Source organism: Phycodurus eques, chromosome 11, assembly GCF_024500275.1.
Source record: "Phycodurus eques isolate BA_2022a chromosome 11, UOR_Pequ_1.1, whole genome shotgun sequence".
In the NCBI taxonomy this organism is placed as follows: Eukaryota; Metazoa; Chordata; class Actinopteri; order Syngnathiformes; family Syngnathidae; genus Phycodurus; species Phycodurus eques.
The window spans coordinates 21,003,795-21,020,240 of NC_084535.1; the positions used below are offsets into that span (position 1 = coordinate 21,003,795).

General features: G+C 42.0%; 1 protein-coding gene across 2 annotated transcripts in view; it reads right to left on the reverse strand.

Annotated features, from left to right (window-relative positions):
* Positions 1-717: 717 nt before the first annotated feature.
* LOC133409719 (stromal membrane-associated protein 1-like) overlaps positions 718-16,446 on the reverse strand; it is a 76,755-nt gene continuing 61,026 nt past the window's right edge. Inside the window, exons 8-11 of one of the 2 annotated variants that reach the window (XR_009769454.1) lie at positions 10,447-10,636; positions 9,552-9,739; positions 1,514-1,578; positions 942-976 (exon numbers count right to left, since the gene is read on the reverse strand). Coding sequence is in view for 1 of the 2 variants with exons in the window: in XM_061690124.1 (XP_061546108.1) it covers positions 851-976; positions 9,552-9,739; positions 10,447-10,636 (504 nt within the window). In the remaining variant the exon portion in view is untranslated. Of the gene's footprint in view, positions 977-1,513; positions 1,579-9,551; positions 9,740-10,446; positions 10,637-16,446 lie in introns of both variants that reach the window. The other variant, XM_061690124.1, reaches the window with a different exon arrangement.

Sequence of the window (16,446 nt, forward strand, 5' to 3'; positions counted from 1 at the left end):
CTATAGATTATATATATATATATATATAGATATATATATATATATATTATATATATATATATAGATAATATATATATATATATATATATATATATATATATATATATATATTATATATATATTATCTATCTATCTATCTATCTATCTATCTATATATCGTGTGTGTGAATCGACGACTAAACACTCAGAACAGTTTTACCAAATCAACTTACAAATGTAATCATTTTGAATTATTTCACATTGCACAGCTGGCTGTAAGGACCGACTCCTCGGATGAGATTTATACACCAAGTGTAAAGGAGAAACATACGGTGGCCCGGAAGTGCAAAACACAACAGCATGAATGACTGACGTGACCACTGGCTACGGCTCTGGAGTTCACATATCCTTTTCACACAAATACAGTACTGGCCAGAATATGACCTGCCCACCTCTATAGAGAAGGTGAGAGGGCAGGTGTGGGATGATTATACCATACACAGCGGAGAGAGGAGACCAATCACCACAAGGGGTTCATATCTACTGTACGTAGTCAATGACTATTAACTATCTAATCATTTTAGTCATGATATTATAGGACTATAAGATTACTACAGCGGATACGCCGTCCAGCAGTGTCCTCTATTGTTTGTTGTGCTGTAACTCTACCTACTCTTCACACAATACCGACAGGAAATCAAAAAGAGATCCAATTAAGAGAAAACATGATGGCTGCCAGTGTTTTTTTGTTGTTGTTTTTTTTTTTCCCGCTCAGTGTATTGTCTTGGCTTTTTAAAGGAACCTTGGGGATGCTACGGTGGAGGGTTGTTAAGTAGGTGCCACAGGCTGCACTGCTAATTTTCTGGGCTGCTCACTTCCACAGCTGAGTGCTGAGGGTCTGTCCGGAAGCTGCTGGTGCTGCGGACCAACTGGCTGCAGGGGCGCCTGATGGTGGCGCGCCTCCATTTGTGGCCATGCCTGACATCTGCCGGGATAACTGAGGGAGGAAAGCAGAGACACGAGAGTGGAAGAGTTCATACGACTAAAAGCAGCGATATTTAGCCCAGAAATAGTAAGGAAAAACACACAAATACACACACAAAGAGGCAATGCGATCTCAGATACTGTATGCACCGGCTTTCAGTCATTATACCTCAGCTCCCACTCTATCACCAATCATAAAGCCACGCATAGCAGAAAGACGCACATGGATTGACATTCTAATGCTCGTATTAAAGACCTGCATGCACCTGGAATCAGACACTACAAGCTCCATGTCAACAGCATTTTCTAACAATCCAGATATTTCAAACTCCTTTGACAGGAAGCGTCTTACATTCTGTGCGTGTCAATGATTCTATCTAACATCACCGGTCCGTGAACAATATTGACAAATTACAGACAAGTCAACCAGAAAAAGAAGCATAACAGCAACTAAAGAAGAGACGTGGAGGAGGTGAGTGATAAAACATTGCATTGGGGTGAGTAGTGTATGCAACACGTTAACGTCATCCACGATGCCACAAAAACGTACCCATCCATCCATTTTCTTTACTGCTCATCCTCACTAAGGTCACGGGCTGCTGGAGCCTATCCAAGCTAGACAATAAATAAGTAACATTTTTAGGACCGTTAGTTACGTGAGAGCGTAAACAGCTCTCACTGCAATGCAGTACAGTTGATCACAAGCTAAAAGAATATGATTGTATTTGTATTGGATTTACATCTCTTTGACAGTCACAATCAAAGCTGAAGTTTGTACAGGCAGAATATTTGATACAGCTCTTGTACTGTATTGGATATTAATACATTGCCCGGTCATAATCTTTTGGCTGGTCGTTGGACGAGGTGTGTCAATAAAGTTTTAGACTGGTGTTACAAAAGATATTTAAAACGCAAACTACAAGCTTTCCTCTTCGACGTAATCCCCGTGGAGTCGAATTCACTTTCCCAGCCTTCTCGGACACTCCTTTAGTCACTTGTTAAAGGATTCTTCCGGGATTCTATGCAGCTCCGTAGTCCTGCCATCGTGATGTTGATCACGTTTTCAGAACTGGTCCACTTGATGAATGAGAAAAAAAAAAAAAAAAAAATCACATAGAGCCGGTTCTCGCTCCAGCACTGCGATGTTCTTCACGGCCCGTGACTGTCTGATGCTCAGGGCATTGAGAGCAGGTGCATTTTCATGGTGAATCAGAATCTGTTTGTAAATGTGCTTGGTGATCGCATCTCCCTGTAGCAAGAATTTGCAGTGGATGAGGCCCCTCACAGTGAGGAATGTGATCAACTAGTTCTCCCAAAAATTACTTGAGTAAGAGTAAAAAGTACACAGTGAAATAATTACTCAAGTACTGAGTAAATAGTAACTTCAGATTTTTTTAACCACAGCATGAATATCAATTAAAAAATATATATAAACAAAATAAAATGTGAATGTGCAAATTGTGATTATGCTGTGTGTGTAAATGCACAGTCAAGACTACAACAAAACATCTGCAATTTACTGCCCGGTGTTTTCTCAAGTTATAAGTGAGCTGAAATATCCACGTTTGGGCAGACAGTGCAAGACAAATCCTACAATACATGAAAGCTGTTGTTTTTGTTTGTCTAAATCTAAACACAAGTAGCGCGCCGTTGCGTTCATGGTAACGATGACCTTCCCAACATGGCCGCCACATAGGCACGACAATCAGCCGGGCTGGCATAACTAGTGTTAATACCTATGCCCAGGAAGCCCAATGGAAGAGGTTGTGTGACTTCATGTGACTTTCTTGTGTCGTTTGAATGGTGAACTAGACTTAAACGTCACTAGCGCTTAAACAGAGCCCGTTGCGGAAGTTGAAGTCGTAGTCTTGCGCACAAAATAGTCGATAAATAAGCAATAATTGATAAATAAAAGTAGCGAGCGACATTTAGATCATTGTAACGGAGTATAAGTACCGTTACTTGGCAGAAGCGGCGTTTTTTTCTGGTCTCATCAACTCCTGTGACTCGCACATTAGTCCACCGCGGAGTAATATTCAGAAATTCCATCTGTGTGTGGATGGTGGATGTATGAAATGGATTTAGCTGCCAGCGTTCAAGGAGTACGAAACAGCCTATGACATCAGCAACGGCAACCCCCTCCGGAAAAACTCATCGGATCGTTACGATTCACTTGAAAGGCCTATTTTGAGTTCAGAACGGCAAATTTCACTGAAAGGCGACTGATTTGCATGTATGTTGAATTCTTAATTTTGTGGGTTTTATGAGCTGGAAGCCCAAATTATGTAAAAATAAACAAATAAATACTTGAAATTGTTTAAATTGTGGGCCCTGAATCTAGAATCCATGAAAGTTAAACTTTTTGAATGGAATTATGGAAATAAACATACTTTTACATGATATTCTAATGTTTTGGAAAGGGTCTGTAGGTTCAGGTTCAGGACTGTTGGTGGCCAGTTATTACGTTATGGGCCTATTACGTTGTAAAAAGGAGACATTTATTACGTCATGAGCTGTAATTACATGAGCTGACATTACCGTGAAATATAAATGACTTACAGATTACTTTATTTTGGGAAAATGCACCGGAAGTGTGTGTGGACATGCACATGGGGCAAAGGCTCTCAGAAACTCAGACTAAATTTTGCTCCTCCCCGACATACAAAGATCTTAGTCTCACAGTTGAGAGAGACTTTCTATGAGAGAGTTTCTTTGACACCCAATACTACATTTCTGTTAACCAGGGCTATCTTGTGGCATCTTAGAGTGTTATACCAAGATGAAAATATGTGGCTTTTTCAGCAAATAGCTGAGGACAAGTTCCACAGAAAAAAGGAGGGGATGATTCGTCAAACAATACTGTAAATAGCACTGAATATCTACTATATGCTCAGGTTCAGAGTTTGGTTTTGTTCATGAAAACTGCTTTCAAACTATTCATTGGTGTCACAAACTTGAAAACCAGAGCATTGTCTATGAAAAACAAGCATTGTGAAGCTGAGAGAAGGTGGAAAAAGCTGTTGAGCAAACATTCGCCAGAGCCAGGACAACCATTTGGAATGTCCTGAAGAAGAAGAAAGAAACCACTGTCTAAAAGACCTTGAATGGGTAGACCAAGGAAAACAATAGCAGTTGATGAGAGAAACATTGTGAGAGCTAAAAAGAAAGACTCTAAAAGATGAACAACAACCTCCAGAGAGCAGGAGTGAAGCTACAATAAGCCACTGTTCGTAGACTGTATTAACTAAAGTAAAGCGGCTACACCAGAAGCAGCAAACCACTCATTAGCATCAAGAATAGCAAGGCCAGGCTAGAATTTGCCCAAAAATATGGAGACACCTTGAAACTTATGGAATAAAGTTTTATGGACTAAAGTGACAAAGATTAACATGATGAAGAGCTAAAGCTTTGAGAAAGAAAGGAGAAAGAAGGGATCCGCTTATAATCTCAAACATACAAAATCTGTGAAAGACTGTGGCGGTAAGGTCATGGTTGGGCTTGCATGGCTTCTTCTGGGATGGGCTCATTAATCTTGATTGATGATAATGACATGATAGCAGCAGCAAAAAGAGCTCAGAAAGCTGCAGAAACACTTTGTCTTTCAATTTACAACCCCAATTCCAAGGAAGTTGGGACGTTGTGTTAAACAAATAAAAACAGAATATAATGATCTGCAAATCATGTTCAGCCTATATTTAATTAAATACACTACAAAGACAAGATATTTAATGTTCAAACTGATAAACTTTATTGTTTTTAGCAAATAATCATGAACTTAGAATTTTATGGCTGCAACACGTTCCAAAAAACATGGGACAGGGTCGTGTTTACCACTGTGTTACATCACCTTTTCTTTTAACAACATTCAATAAACGTTTGGGAACTGAGGACACTAATTGTTGAAGCTTTGTCAGTGGAATTCTTTCCCATTTTTGCTTGATGTACAGCTTCAGCTGATCAACAGTCCAGGCTCTCCGTTGTCGTATTTTACGCTTCATAATGCGCCACACATTTTCAATGAGAGACAGGTCTGGACTGCAGGCAGCCGAGTCTAGTACCCGCACTCTTTTACTACGAAGCCACGCTGTTGTAACACGTGCAGAATGTGTTTTGGCATTGTCTTGCTGAAATAAGCATGGGCGTCCATGAAAAAGACGTTGCTTGGATGGCAGCATATGTTTTTCCAAAACCTGTATGTACCTTTCAGCATTATTGGCGCCTTCACAGATGTGTAAGTTACCCATGCCATTGGCACTAACACAGCCCGATACCATCACAGATGCTGGCTTTTGAACCTTTGCGCCCATAACAGTCCGGATGGTTATTTTCTTCTTTGGCCCGGGGGACCAGATGTCCACAATTTCCAAAAACAATCTGAAATGTGGACTCGTCGGACCACAGAACACTTTTCCACTTTGCATCAGTCCATCTTAGATGAGCTTGGGCCCAGACAAGCCGGCGGCGTTTCTGGGTGTTGTTGATAAATGGCTTTTGCGTTGCATAGTACAGTTTCAAGTTGCACTTACGGATGTAGCGCCGACCTGTATTTACTGACATTGGTTTTCTGAAGTGTTCCTGAGCCCATGTGGTGATGTCCTTTATACATTGATGTCAGTTTTTGATGCAGTGCTACCTGAGGGATCGAACGTCATGGGCATTCAATGTTGGTTTTCGGGCTTGCTGCTTACATGCAGTGATTTCTCCAGATTCTCTGAACCTTTTGATGATATTATGGATCGTAGATGATGAAATCCCTAAATTCCTTGCAATTGTACGTTGAGGAACATTGGCCTTATACCGTTCGACTATTTTCTCACGCACTTGTTCACAAAGAGGTGAATCTCGCCCCATCTTTGCTTAGGAATGACTGAGCAATTCAGGGAAGCTCCTTTTATACCCAATCATGGCAGCCACCTGTTCCCAATTAGCCTGTTCACCCGTGGGATGTTCCAAACAGGTGTTTGATGAGCATTCCACTTTCTCAGTCTTTTTTGCCACCTGTCCCAGCTTTTTTGGAACGTGTTGCAGCCATACAATTCTAAATTAATGATTATTTGCTAAAAACAATAAAGTTTATCAGTGTGAACATTAAATATCTTGTCTTTGTAGTGTATTCAAGCAAATATAAGTTGAACATGATTTCAATTGATTGATGATTTTGTTCACGAGTGAGGGAAGAATGGAACGGGAGATCGACAGGCAGATCGGTGCAGCTTCTGCAGTGATGCGGACTTTGTATCGGTCCGTTGTGGTAAAGAAGGAGCTAAGCCGAAAGGCGAAGCTCTCAATTTACCGGTCGATCTACATGCCTACCCTCTCCTATGCTCACGAGCTGTGTGACAACATCCCGGATACAAGCGGCCGAAATGAGTTTCCTCCGCAGGGTGTCCGGGCTCTCACTTAGAGATAGGGTGAGAAGCTCGGTCATCCGGGAGGATCTCAGAGTAGAGTCGCTGCTCCTCCACACCGAGAGGAGCCAGATGAGGTGGCTGGGGCATCTGATTCGGATGCCTCCCGGACGCCTCCCCGGTGAGGTGTTCCGGGCACGTTCCACCGGGAGGAGACCCCGGGGACGACCCAGGACACGCTGAAGAGACTATGTCCTTCGGCTGGCCTGGTAACGCCTCGGGATCCCCCCGAAAGAGCTGGATGAAGTGGTTGGGGAGAGGGAAGTCTGGGCCTCCCTGCTAAAGCTACTGCCCCTGTACCAGCATAATGCAACTTTTTGGCACTCTATTAAGAAATCTTGATAGGCATACTTACATGATCCTTCACATGGAGGGTTTACGTTCAAAGTAGAATTCAAATTTGCTACTTACTGAATAGCTACTTGATGAATTTAAATTACTCTTCATTTTCTTTAGGGATCGCCACAGTATGTCACTTCCAGCTGCCCTCATGTCTTCCCTCACTACATCCATCAACCTTGTCTTAAGTGTTCCTCTAGCTCTCTTGCTACCAGCTCCGGCCTCACCATCCTTCTGCCAATATACTCACTACTAAAGTCTGTATAATTTTGTCTCCAAAACATATAACCTTGGCTGTCCCTCCGATGAGCTAATTTTTAATACTATCAAACCTGATGACTCCGAAAGAGAACAAAATATCTTCATTTACGCCAACTCCAGCCTGCTTCCTGTTGTCTTTTCAGTGTCACTATCTCACAGCCGTACATCATGGCTGACCTCAACACTGTCTTATAAACCTTCTCATTCATCCTAACAGAGACTCTTCTATCACATAACACACCTGACACTTTCCTCCGCCTGTTCCAAACTGCTTGACTCAGTTTCTTTGCCTGCTTACCACATTCACCATTGCTGTTGGCTGTTGACCCTAAGTATTCAAAAGACATCCAAACACAGCATCTCTTCTCCCTGTAGCCACACTCTTTCCTTCCTACCCCTCTCGTTCATGCATATATATTCTGTATTACTTCAGCTAATATTCATTCCTCTCCTTTCCACTGCATGCCTCCACCTTTCTAAATGTTCCTCCACAGTCTCCCCTGTTTTCTCCGCAGATCACAGTGTCATCTGCGAACATCATGGTCCATGGGGATTCCAGTCTAACCTCATCTGTCAGCCTATCCATCACCGGTGCAAACAGGAAGGGGCTCAGGGCTGATCTCTGATGCAGCCCTACCGTCACCTTAAACTGCTCTGTCACACCAACAACACAACATAACCTACTCTTTTCCATGATTCCATTGGCTGACTCATCAACTTTATTACTGTGTAGGTTCCGCAACTCTGCACATTGCCCTTGATCTTAAATGGGCATCAGTGCACTTTTACTCCATTCTTCAGGCCTCTTCTCACACTCTAGAATTCTATTGAACAACCCGGTCAAAATCTCCACAGCCACATCTCCTAGATGATGCCATACCGCCACAGGTATGTCATCAGGACATTACCTCTTCTACTCTTCCTTCTCTCTCATTTTTCCTTTTTCATCAACTCAAAGTATTATTTCCATCTATCCAGCACACTACTGGCACCAGTCAATACATTTCCATAACTATCCTTTATCACCCTAACCTGCTGCACATCCTTCCCATCTCTCTGTCTGGCCAACCTGTGTAGATCTTTCTCTCCTTCTTTACTGCCCAACCTGGCATACATGTCATCATATGCCTCTTGTTTGGGCTGTGCGACCTCTACCTTCACCCTACATTGCATCTCCTTGTATTCTTGTCTCCGGTCTCTTGGGTCCTCTCAGTGTCTCATCTGTTCTTAGCGAACCTCTTTCCTTGTATGATTTCCTGTACTTTGAGGTTCCACCACCAAGTCTCCTTCTCTCCTTTCCTACGAGAAGACACACCGAGCACTATCCTGCCTCTCTTGGATCATTTTTGCTGTAGTGGTTCAATTTTCTGGAAGCGTCTCCTGTCCACAGAGAGCCTGTCTCACCTCTTCTTGAAAAGCCGCACATTACTCTTACTTTCTGTGCTTCCACCGCGTTTCTCTGGTCTGCCTTAGTGTTTTTAATCTTTCTCACTACCACCAGAGTCATTTTACACACCATCATCCTGTTTTATCAAGATAAACTCTCCCCAACTACTGCTTTACAGTCATTACTCTGCTTTAGATTACATCATCTGCACATGATGTAATCTACCTGTGTGCTTCTACTGTATCTCCGCTCTTGTAAGTCAACCTATGTTCCTGCCTCTTCTGGGAAAAAAAAGTGTTCACTACAGAACATTTCAATTCTTTTGGCAAAGTCCACCACCATCTGTCCCTCTAAGTTCCTTTCCTGGATACCAAATGCACACACCACTTCTTCATCAACCCTATTTCCTTCACCAACATCTCCATTAAAGGTTATACCAATCACAACTCTCTCTCTCTGCCTGGGATGCTCTCAACTACTATGCCTAGCTCCTTCTAGAATTTGTCTTTCTCTTCAAGTTCACAGTCTACATGTGGGGCATAACCACTATTTACATTAAACACATTCACCATTTGAAGTTTCAGCCTCATCACTTGAGCTGACATTCTTTTCACCTCCATTTTACATTTTTAACTATTGCTTTTTCCATCCAGACCATGTTAAAATAATTTGAACACTGCTCCTAAGCTTCTAGCCTTGCTGCCTTTCCACCTGCTCTCCTGGAAACAGTTTCTCCCTAATCATCATGTCAACCAACTCCTTAGCTTTTCCTGTCATAGTCCCAACATTCAAAGTCCCTACTTTCAGTTTTAGACTGATTTCCTCTTCCTCTTCTCTTTCTGCCTATGAACCCGCTTACCACCTCTCCTTTTTCTTCAGCCCAAAGTAGCTGGATTTCCACCTGTGCCTTGTCAGTTAACGCCGGCAATGGCGGTTGCTGTGAACTCGTCCCGCGACCGATTCGGCTTGACATTCTGTGGATGAACGCTCAATTGTTTGGCGAAGCTTTAAGCTGGATGCCCTTCCAGACGCAACATTTATCCAGCTTGACATTTATATGGGCTTGGGACTCACCTACAGTTTGCAGTGGCTTGTGGTCCCCGTAGGGAGGCATTGCTGAATCTAAATGACTAATTAATTTTAAGTAATTCCACTGAGCTATACTGTATATGTGTGTAATTGTCTTGTATTACCTGGCCCACACTCCACTGCCCTTGCTGAATGCTGTGGAAGTTCTGTCCTTGTTTGGCTGACATCATGTTCTGCTGCATGTCCATGTAGCTGCCGTTAGGTAGAGTCATGCCTGACACCATGACCCCTCCTCCCATCATGGTGCTGTTGAAGCTCTGCTGTGTTATTTGAGGCTGGCAAATGTGTATTCCTATAGCACAAACACACAATAGTCCAATGATTTGGAACATTAGCCCATTTTTACCTTGATCTTCATCAGCATTTATTTCGATTCCAGGCGGACAATGGAGGTAGCTGAAAGCCCTATATCTTTATTTCCATTTCTAATCCTCTAGATCAGTCAGTGTAATCATACAGCAATATAATCAATGTGCAAATGTAAAGGCAGCATAAAGCTACTGCCTGCTCCCCTCAACGAACCCGTCACAGTGGTTTCCCCACACACTTTGTGTACGAACACTCGCATGTCCATGCACATGCATATGCAGTCATACATGCAAACATACACCAACATTTTTTCCCACATAATAAAAGGAGGAGAGGAGAGTAAGTCTGCTTTCACTTCTCTGGTGATGTTGGACACCAGAAAATGGACCTTACTGCTTTTCATCACACTGATCTTTCATCTGCCGTCACTCTGATCTGCTGTTATGATTATTGTTTGGGTGTACTGTAAGTGTGTGTGCATCTTTGTTATCCAGGATGCTCTACAATTTGTGTACAACAATATTGTAATGGTTTTCATTCATCCAACAATAGTCTGTATAGTCTGACGTAGTCATGTAACAATTCCTAAAAATTCAACATGACAAATTTGAGTATCCCTTCTGCCAAGCATGAAATTGTAAAGGTAATGTTTTGATTGGAGTGGTGAGTTTGTGCATATGTTTTAAATACCGTGCCCTGTAGCAGGCTGTTGCTGGCTGTGTGGCTGACTGCCCACTGAGGTGGCGGCATACAGAGACAGGATAGAGTCTTTAGATAAGAGCTTTTTCTCCTCTGCCCTTATGGTGGTACAGGTGGAGGTAGAGGAGGAAGATGAAGAGGTGGAGTGATCTGATGCCTCAGGTGCTTTCTTGGAATCAGGCTGTTGGGGAGAAGAGAAAAAGGTTTTCCTTCAAAAATGTATAAGGCTTGTACATTTTCGCCCCCTTCCAATGAAAACTGGATTGACAGGCTAGTGCTTTGGTAACTGTGCCTTAGCAGAAAAGAATTCCTGTAATCATGTGCAATATGCTTTAAGTGGAAGTTTTTGAGACAGCTTAAGCTATACGTTTCCAGAATTGTTTAACTGAATTCCAACCTGCGTTTTGTGCATTTAAATGAGTTACCGCTGTACATGGTGACGTAAAAAAATTGTTTTGCCAATGTGCTTTATTGCAGCATTATTACTGCTGCTCGTAATAATGTGTCACACAAAAAGGGATACTGACTGAAATAACAGTAATGAGAGCTACATTTTAGTTCAATATACAGAAGAAAAAATAAGACATTTCCTCTAAAAATACATCTGAATTAGACTGCCTCCAACACTATTAGTTAGACTCTCAGTACAAGTGTGCGTGCATGCGTGCGTATGTGCATGCATGAGTGAAGTGTGAAGTAAAAGGGGAAGTGGAGGCGACTTCGTGGATACGATAAGAGGAGACAGTGTGAGAAACTGAAAAACACACACAGACACACACACATACCACTTTGAGAGTATGTTGTGCTCAACTACTTAGCAGGCAGTGCTGCACTCCACTGCCTCACTCAGCTGACTCTCTTTGACTAGAAGAGGGGAAGACACAAGCAAGCCAAGAGCTAGAGGGAGTAGGGTAAAAAGGAATATGGAGAGAGCAAATCTGGGAAGAGGGGAAAAACTTGGGAGAAGGAGAGGTGGGTGTGATGGAGGAAGCACCAGAAAATAAGAGAAGGCAGAGGAGAGAGAAGAAAAAGATAGAGGCAAGGAGGGAGGACTATGGTGAGAGGATCACGAGAGCGATGATGGAAAAAAGTAGAGGTTGAGAAGGGTGGAGAAAAACATTGTTTGAATTAAAATACATTGGGGCAGTGTTTAAACGGAACATCTAATACAGGGGTCTGCAAACCGCGGCTCTCGAGCCGCATGCGGCTCGGCTCTTTAGTGGCACCCTAGGGGCTCCCTGGAGCTTTTTCAAAAATGTATGAAAATGGAAAAAGATGGGGGAGAAAAATATATTTTTTGTTTTAATATGGTTCTGCAGGAGGGCAAACATGACAACAACAACAACAAAACAAACAAACCGGCGGGTGTGTGATGGGCCATGGATCGCGAAGGGAAAAAGACAAAGATAGCTGAGGATCGAAAGCTCAGCTTGCCCAAAGCCACAAATGGAGCGAAATTGAAAGCTTCGCAACACCCGAGAAACTTTTTGAAAAACATGGAACGCTCTTCCTGACAGTTATAGGAACATGAAGAAATGTGCATTTGGAGTATTATCCATCTTTGGATCAACATACGTGTGCAAGCAGATATTCTTAAACATGAACTACATCAAATCCAAATACCGCAACCGCGTCACAGATGAGAGCTTGCAGTCATGTCAAGATTAAAGTTACATCTTACATGCCCGATGTTGAGAAGCTGTCCAGTGATGTCCGAAAACAAGTCACATGAAACGGGTAAGAACATATTTAGCAACAACGTGTCTGTTTTTATAAAGCGGTTTCTGATTTTTGTCAGTATATATTTGGAATGACACATAGGGGTATTATTGTGTTTTGTTGCTCAGGTCCGAGGATGGCTGTACTGTATTGTGCGTGTCAAAAGAGAAGAGGATTCTGCTTTTTACCTTGCACTGACTTACTTAGTATTTGTAGAAAACGAAAGAAAAGAGGATAATGCACAGAAATCGAACTTAAACTGTATTATTTTAATCTTATATACTTTACCTTTTCAAAAGGCTGCTGTTTTATTATTGAAGCAGGCTGCGTTTTAATTGCAGGCTGTGCATTATTTCATTTTATTAATCGAAATGAAACTGGCTTATTTTCGTAGTACTTACCTTTTCAAAAGGCTGGTGTTTTATTTTAATAATTGCAGGCTGCGTTTTATTACACTCTGTCTGTTGCCCAGATAACGGGCAAAAGAGAAGAGGATTGTTTGTATTATTGAGGATTGAAGAGGACTGCATTTTATTTCCATGGGGAGGTCTGAAATTACAGGAGGCATGTTCCATTGTTCTTTTTGAATCCTCAAAATAAAAATGACATAAAAAATGGTTTTCTTTATTGTATTTCTATAATTTCATCAATGCAACAAAACATAACATCAATAATGGAAGTTAAACTCATTTGGATAGTAGTCTAATATAGACACTTAAAGCATGTGTTGCCTTCATTACAAGGTTGATATAAGGCTTTTAATTCTTTGTAGTTCTAGACAGATTAGGTTTTTTTGGGTCCAATACGGCTCTTTCAACATTTTGGGTTGCCAACCCCTGACCTAATAAGATGGAGAGGCATAGGCTGCAGCTAAAAACACAGGCACAATTATTTGAAGAGATGCCAGTGATGGAGTATCTTCACCAAAGCATGATGTTATTAATAGCTGCAGCACATACAGTACGCAGCATCCTTGCCCCTAAATTAAGGAGAAAATGTAAAGAAAATTATCTTGAACTGATTCACCAAATGTCAGCCTATAGAATATGAGTCAACCATAGAGCAAAGCCAATTTGTTCCAAAGATAATTCACACATCGAAAACACACGGACTTCAAATTATCATTGACAGACAGACGTTAAGCTTCATTCTTTCCTGGAAATAATATTTGTAGAGTGTAGGCTGTGTCTCACAAATCCTTGGAGCTGGTGTAGTCTGATGCCTAATAGAACAAGTTGAGTAATAAAAACTGCTTGGAGGAATGACAAGTTTAATTAAGTTTGCATTAAGATATGGAAACTAACTATTTGGTGTGCATAGCTTGGATTATGACGGCTAATTAGGATTTTGGTTTGAAAATTTGTGCGATTTGCCAGCCTGGAAGCCAAACTAATATGCATCCTCAAGATTAACTGTTCCTGCTGATAAGTCTCGCCCCGTGTTCCCATTCAAAAAAGTTTTCTAGCCCCCTAAAGCATGTTACAACCAATTACGACAGTAAGTAAAGTATTAGAAAAGTAATGCTATGACACTATTACAGCATACTACTTTTACACAACCATTTGAGTAATATATCTGTCATAATTTCAGTTTCGTGTGTCATAATTCATTTTGACCTTTGGGAGAGCACATTCTCTTTTCTCCGGAGATTAAGTACCTGCAAAAAGTGTCCAGCCGACCTTTTAAATCATGTGGCATTTCATGACTGCAGTCAGAATGTGTTCTTCCCTTCCACTTGGGCTTCCTTTTTGTTAAATCCTGCACAGTTTACTGTATATTATATGGTGATTGGCCAGACCTTCAGTCATTGTTCAGGCAATCATTGGGCAATCTACAACTCAAGCATGAACATTTGATTGGTCATAATATATTCATTCACTATTTACTCCTTTTCTACCGTTTATATGTTCAGAGTTATGGGTCAGCTAGATCCTATCCCAGCTTAATTAGGGTGGGAGGCAGCATACACACTGCATGTGTTGCCAATTAATCACAGGAAATAACAGTAGTTCACAACAGAAAGATTTGGAGAGCAACAAAGACAGATCCTGGTAGTGACATTAATAACAACCTCCATAAGGCACGAGTGAAGGTGTCACAGAGTACTGTTTGCAAAACACTTCATGAACAAAAGTACAGAGACTACACAAGAAGGTGCAAACCACTCATTAGCAAAAATAATAGATAGAAACATACATCAGTGAAACACAGTGGAGGTAAAGTCATGGCTTGGGCTTGCATGCCTCCTTCTGGGACAGGGAGGGGAAAGAAGTAAAAGGTTTTAGTCTTACAAAGTCAATGTTCAGAATTAAACGCTATAGAGCATGCAGTTTGCCCAAAACAAAGAACAACTAATGGGTTGTGGCCTAAAAGCCTGGAAAAGCATCACAAAAGAAGAATGCAAATGTTTGGTGATGTCAATGACGCAGCCTTGATGCAGTTATTGCAAGCAAATGATTTGCAACTTAATATTCAGTCCTGAGTCCCATTAATCTGTAGAGTCTGTCCCAACACTTTTGCTCACCTACTAATTTAGTGTTTTGTTACAAATAATGCTATCTTAATGTAATCTTCTAAGTTATGTATCAGATGCAGTGATAACTACATAAACATGAGAATGCTGATTTTGTCTCATTCATCATTGAATGTAAAACCCAAATATTAAGAGTAAATATATAAATATTCCAGTAAATACAAATTAGCCTCACCGTTCAAATACAGCTGGAAGGGAGTCAGTCCATTTGCAAAGAACCATTAACACAAGTGGGCAATTTCGAGTCTTCAATTAACCTAATATGCCTGTTTTACCCTAACAACTACCCAAGTATGCATGTTTTGTTCTCTGGGAGGTGGCCCAAGCACCTAGACAAAACAAACAGTGCAAGGTCTGAGCCATCATTCGGAGAATGGAATAAGAACATAACTTCTGCAAGCAGAAGCCACCTACCTCATTCAAACCTGAGCTTGAAAAGAAACAAAGTAATGAAATCAATAGTCACAAAAGCTGCACTCTGCATCGGTACCACAGTATATGGAGCGGGGTGATCCATCGTTCATTTTCATGAGACAGGACTACTCCCTCAAAACAGGCAAAATTAAATAATGAGGTGTAAACTGTCCTATCATTCTATATCCTTTGTGTATTTTGACCAAATCATTTTATAGGCCTTTTATTAATATACCTGGGAGCTGTTTTGAATGTGGAACATCCATAATAGATCCTTTAAGAGAACAGTTGAGGCAAACAAGAAATAAACTCCAACAGTAAGCATTTGAACTTAAACAGACAGAATGAGGCCACTCATTTTGTTCTTTCGGTCACGACCCACAGCTCGTGACAATAGGTGAGGGTAGGAACGTAGATCGACCGGTAAATTAAGTGCTTCGCCTTTCGGCTTAGCTCCTTCTTCACCACAACAGACCGATACAAAGTCTGCATCACTGCAGACGCTGCACCGATCCACCTGTCGATCTCCCGTTCCATTCTTCCCTCACTCGTGAACAAGACCCCATGATAGTTGAACTCCTCCAATAGGGGAAGGATCTCATCCCCGATCTGGAGAGGGCAGTCCACCCTTTTCCGAATAAGGACCATGGTTTCAGATTTAGAGGTGCTGATTCTCATCCCAGCCGCTTCATACTCAGCTGCGAACCACTCCAGTGAGAGTTGGAGCTCACGGCCTGATGAAGCAAACTATACCACATCATCTGCAAAAATCAGAGATGCAACACTGAGGCCACCAAACCGGACCCCCTCTACACCTCGGCTGCACCTAGAAATTCTGTCCATAAAAGTTATGAACAGAATCGGTGACAAAGGGCAGCCTTGGCGGAGTCCAACCCTCACCGGAAACGAGTCAGACTGACTGCCGGCAATGCAGACCAAACTCTGACACCAGTCGTACAGGGACCGAACAGCAAGTATCAGGGCGTTCGGTCAGCCTCGAGGACCCTGCCGAGGGTGAAGAGCTGATCCACTGTTTCACGGCCAGGACGAAAACCCACACTGCTCCTCCCGAATCTGAGATTCAACTTCCCGACGGACCCTCCTCTCCAGCACCCCTGAATAGACCTTACCAGGGAGGCTGAGGAGTGTAATCCCCCTGTAGTTGGAACACACCCTCCGGTCCCCCTTCTTAAAAAGGAGGACCACTACCCCAGTCTTTCAATCTAGAGGCACTGTCCCCGATGTCCACGCGATGTTGCAGAAGCGTATCAACCAGGACAGCCCTACAACATCCAGAGAACTTGAGGAACTCCGGGCGAATCTCA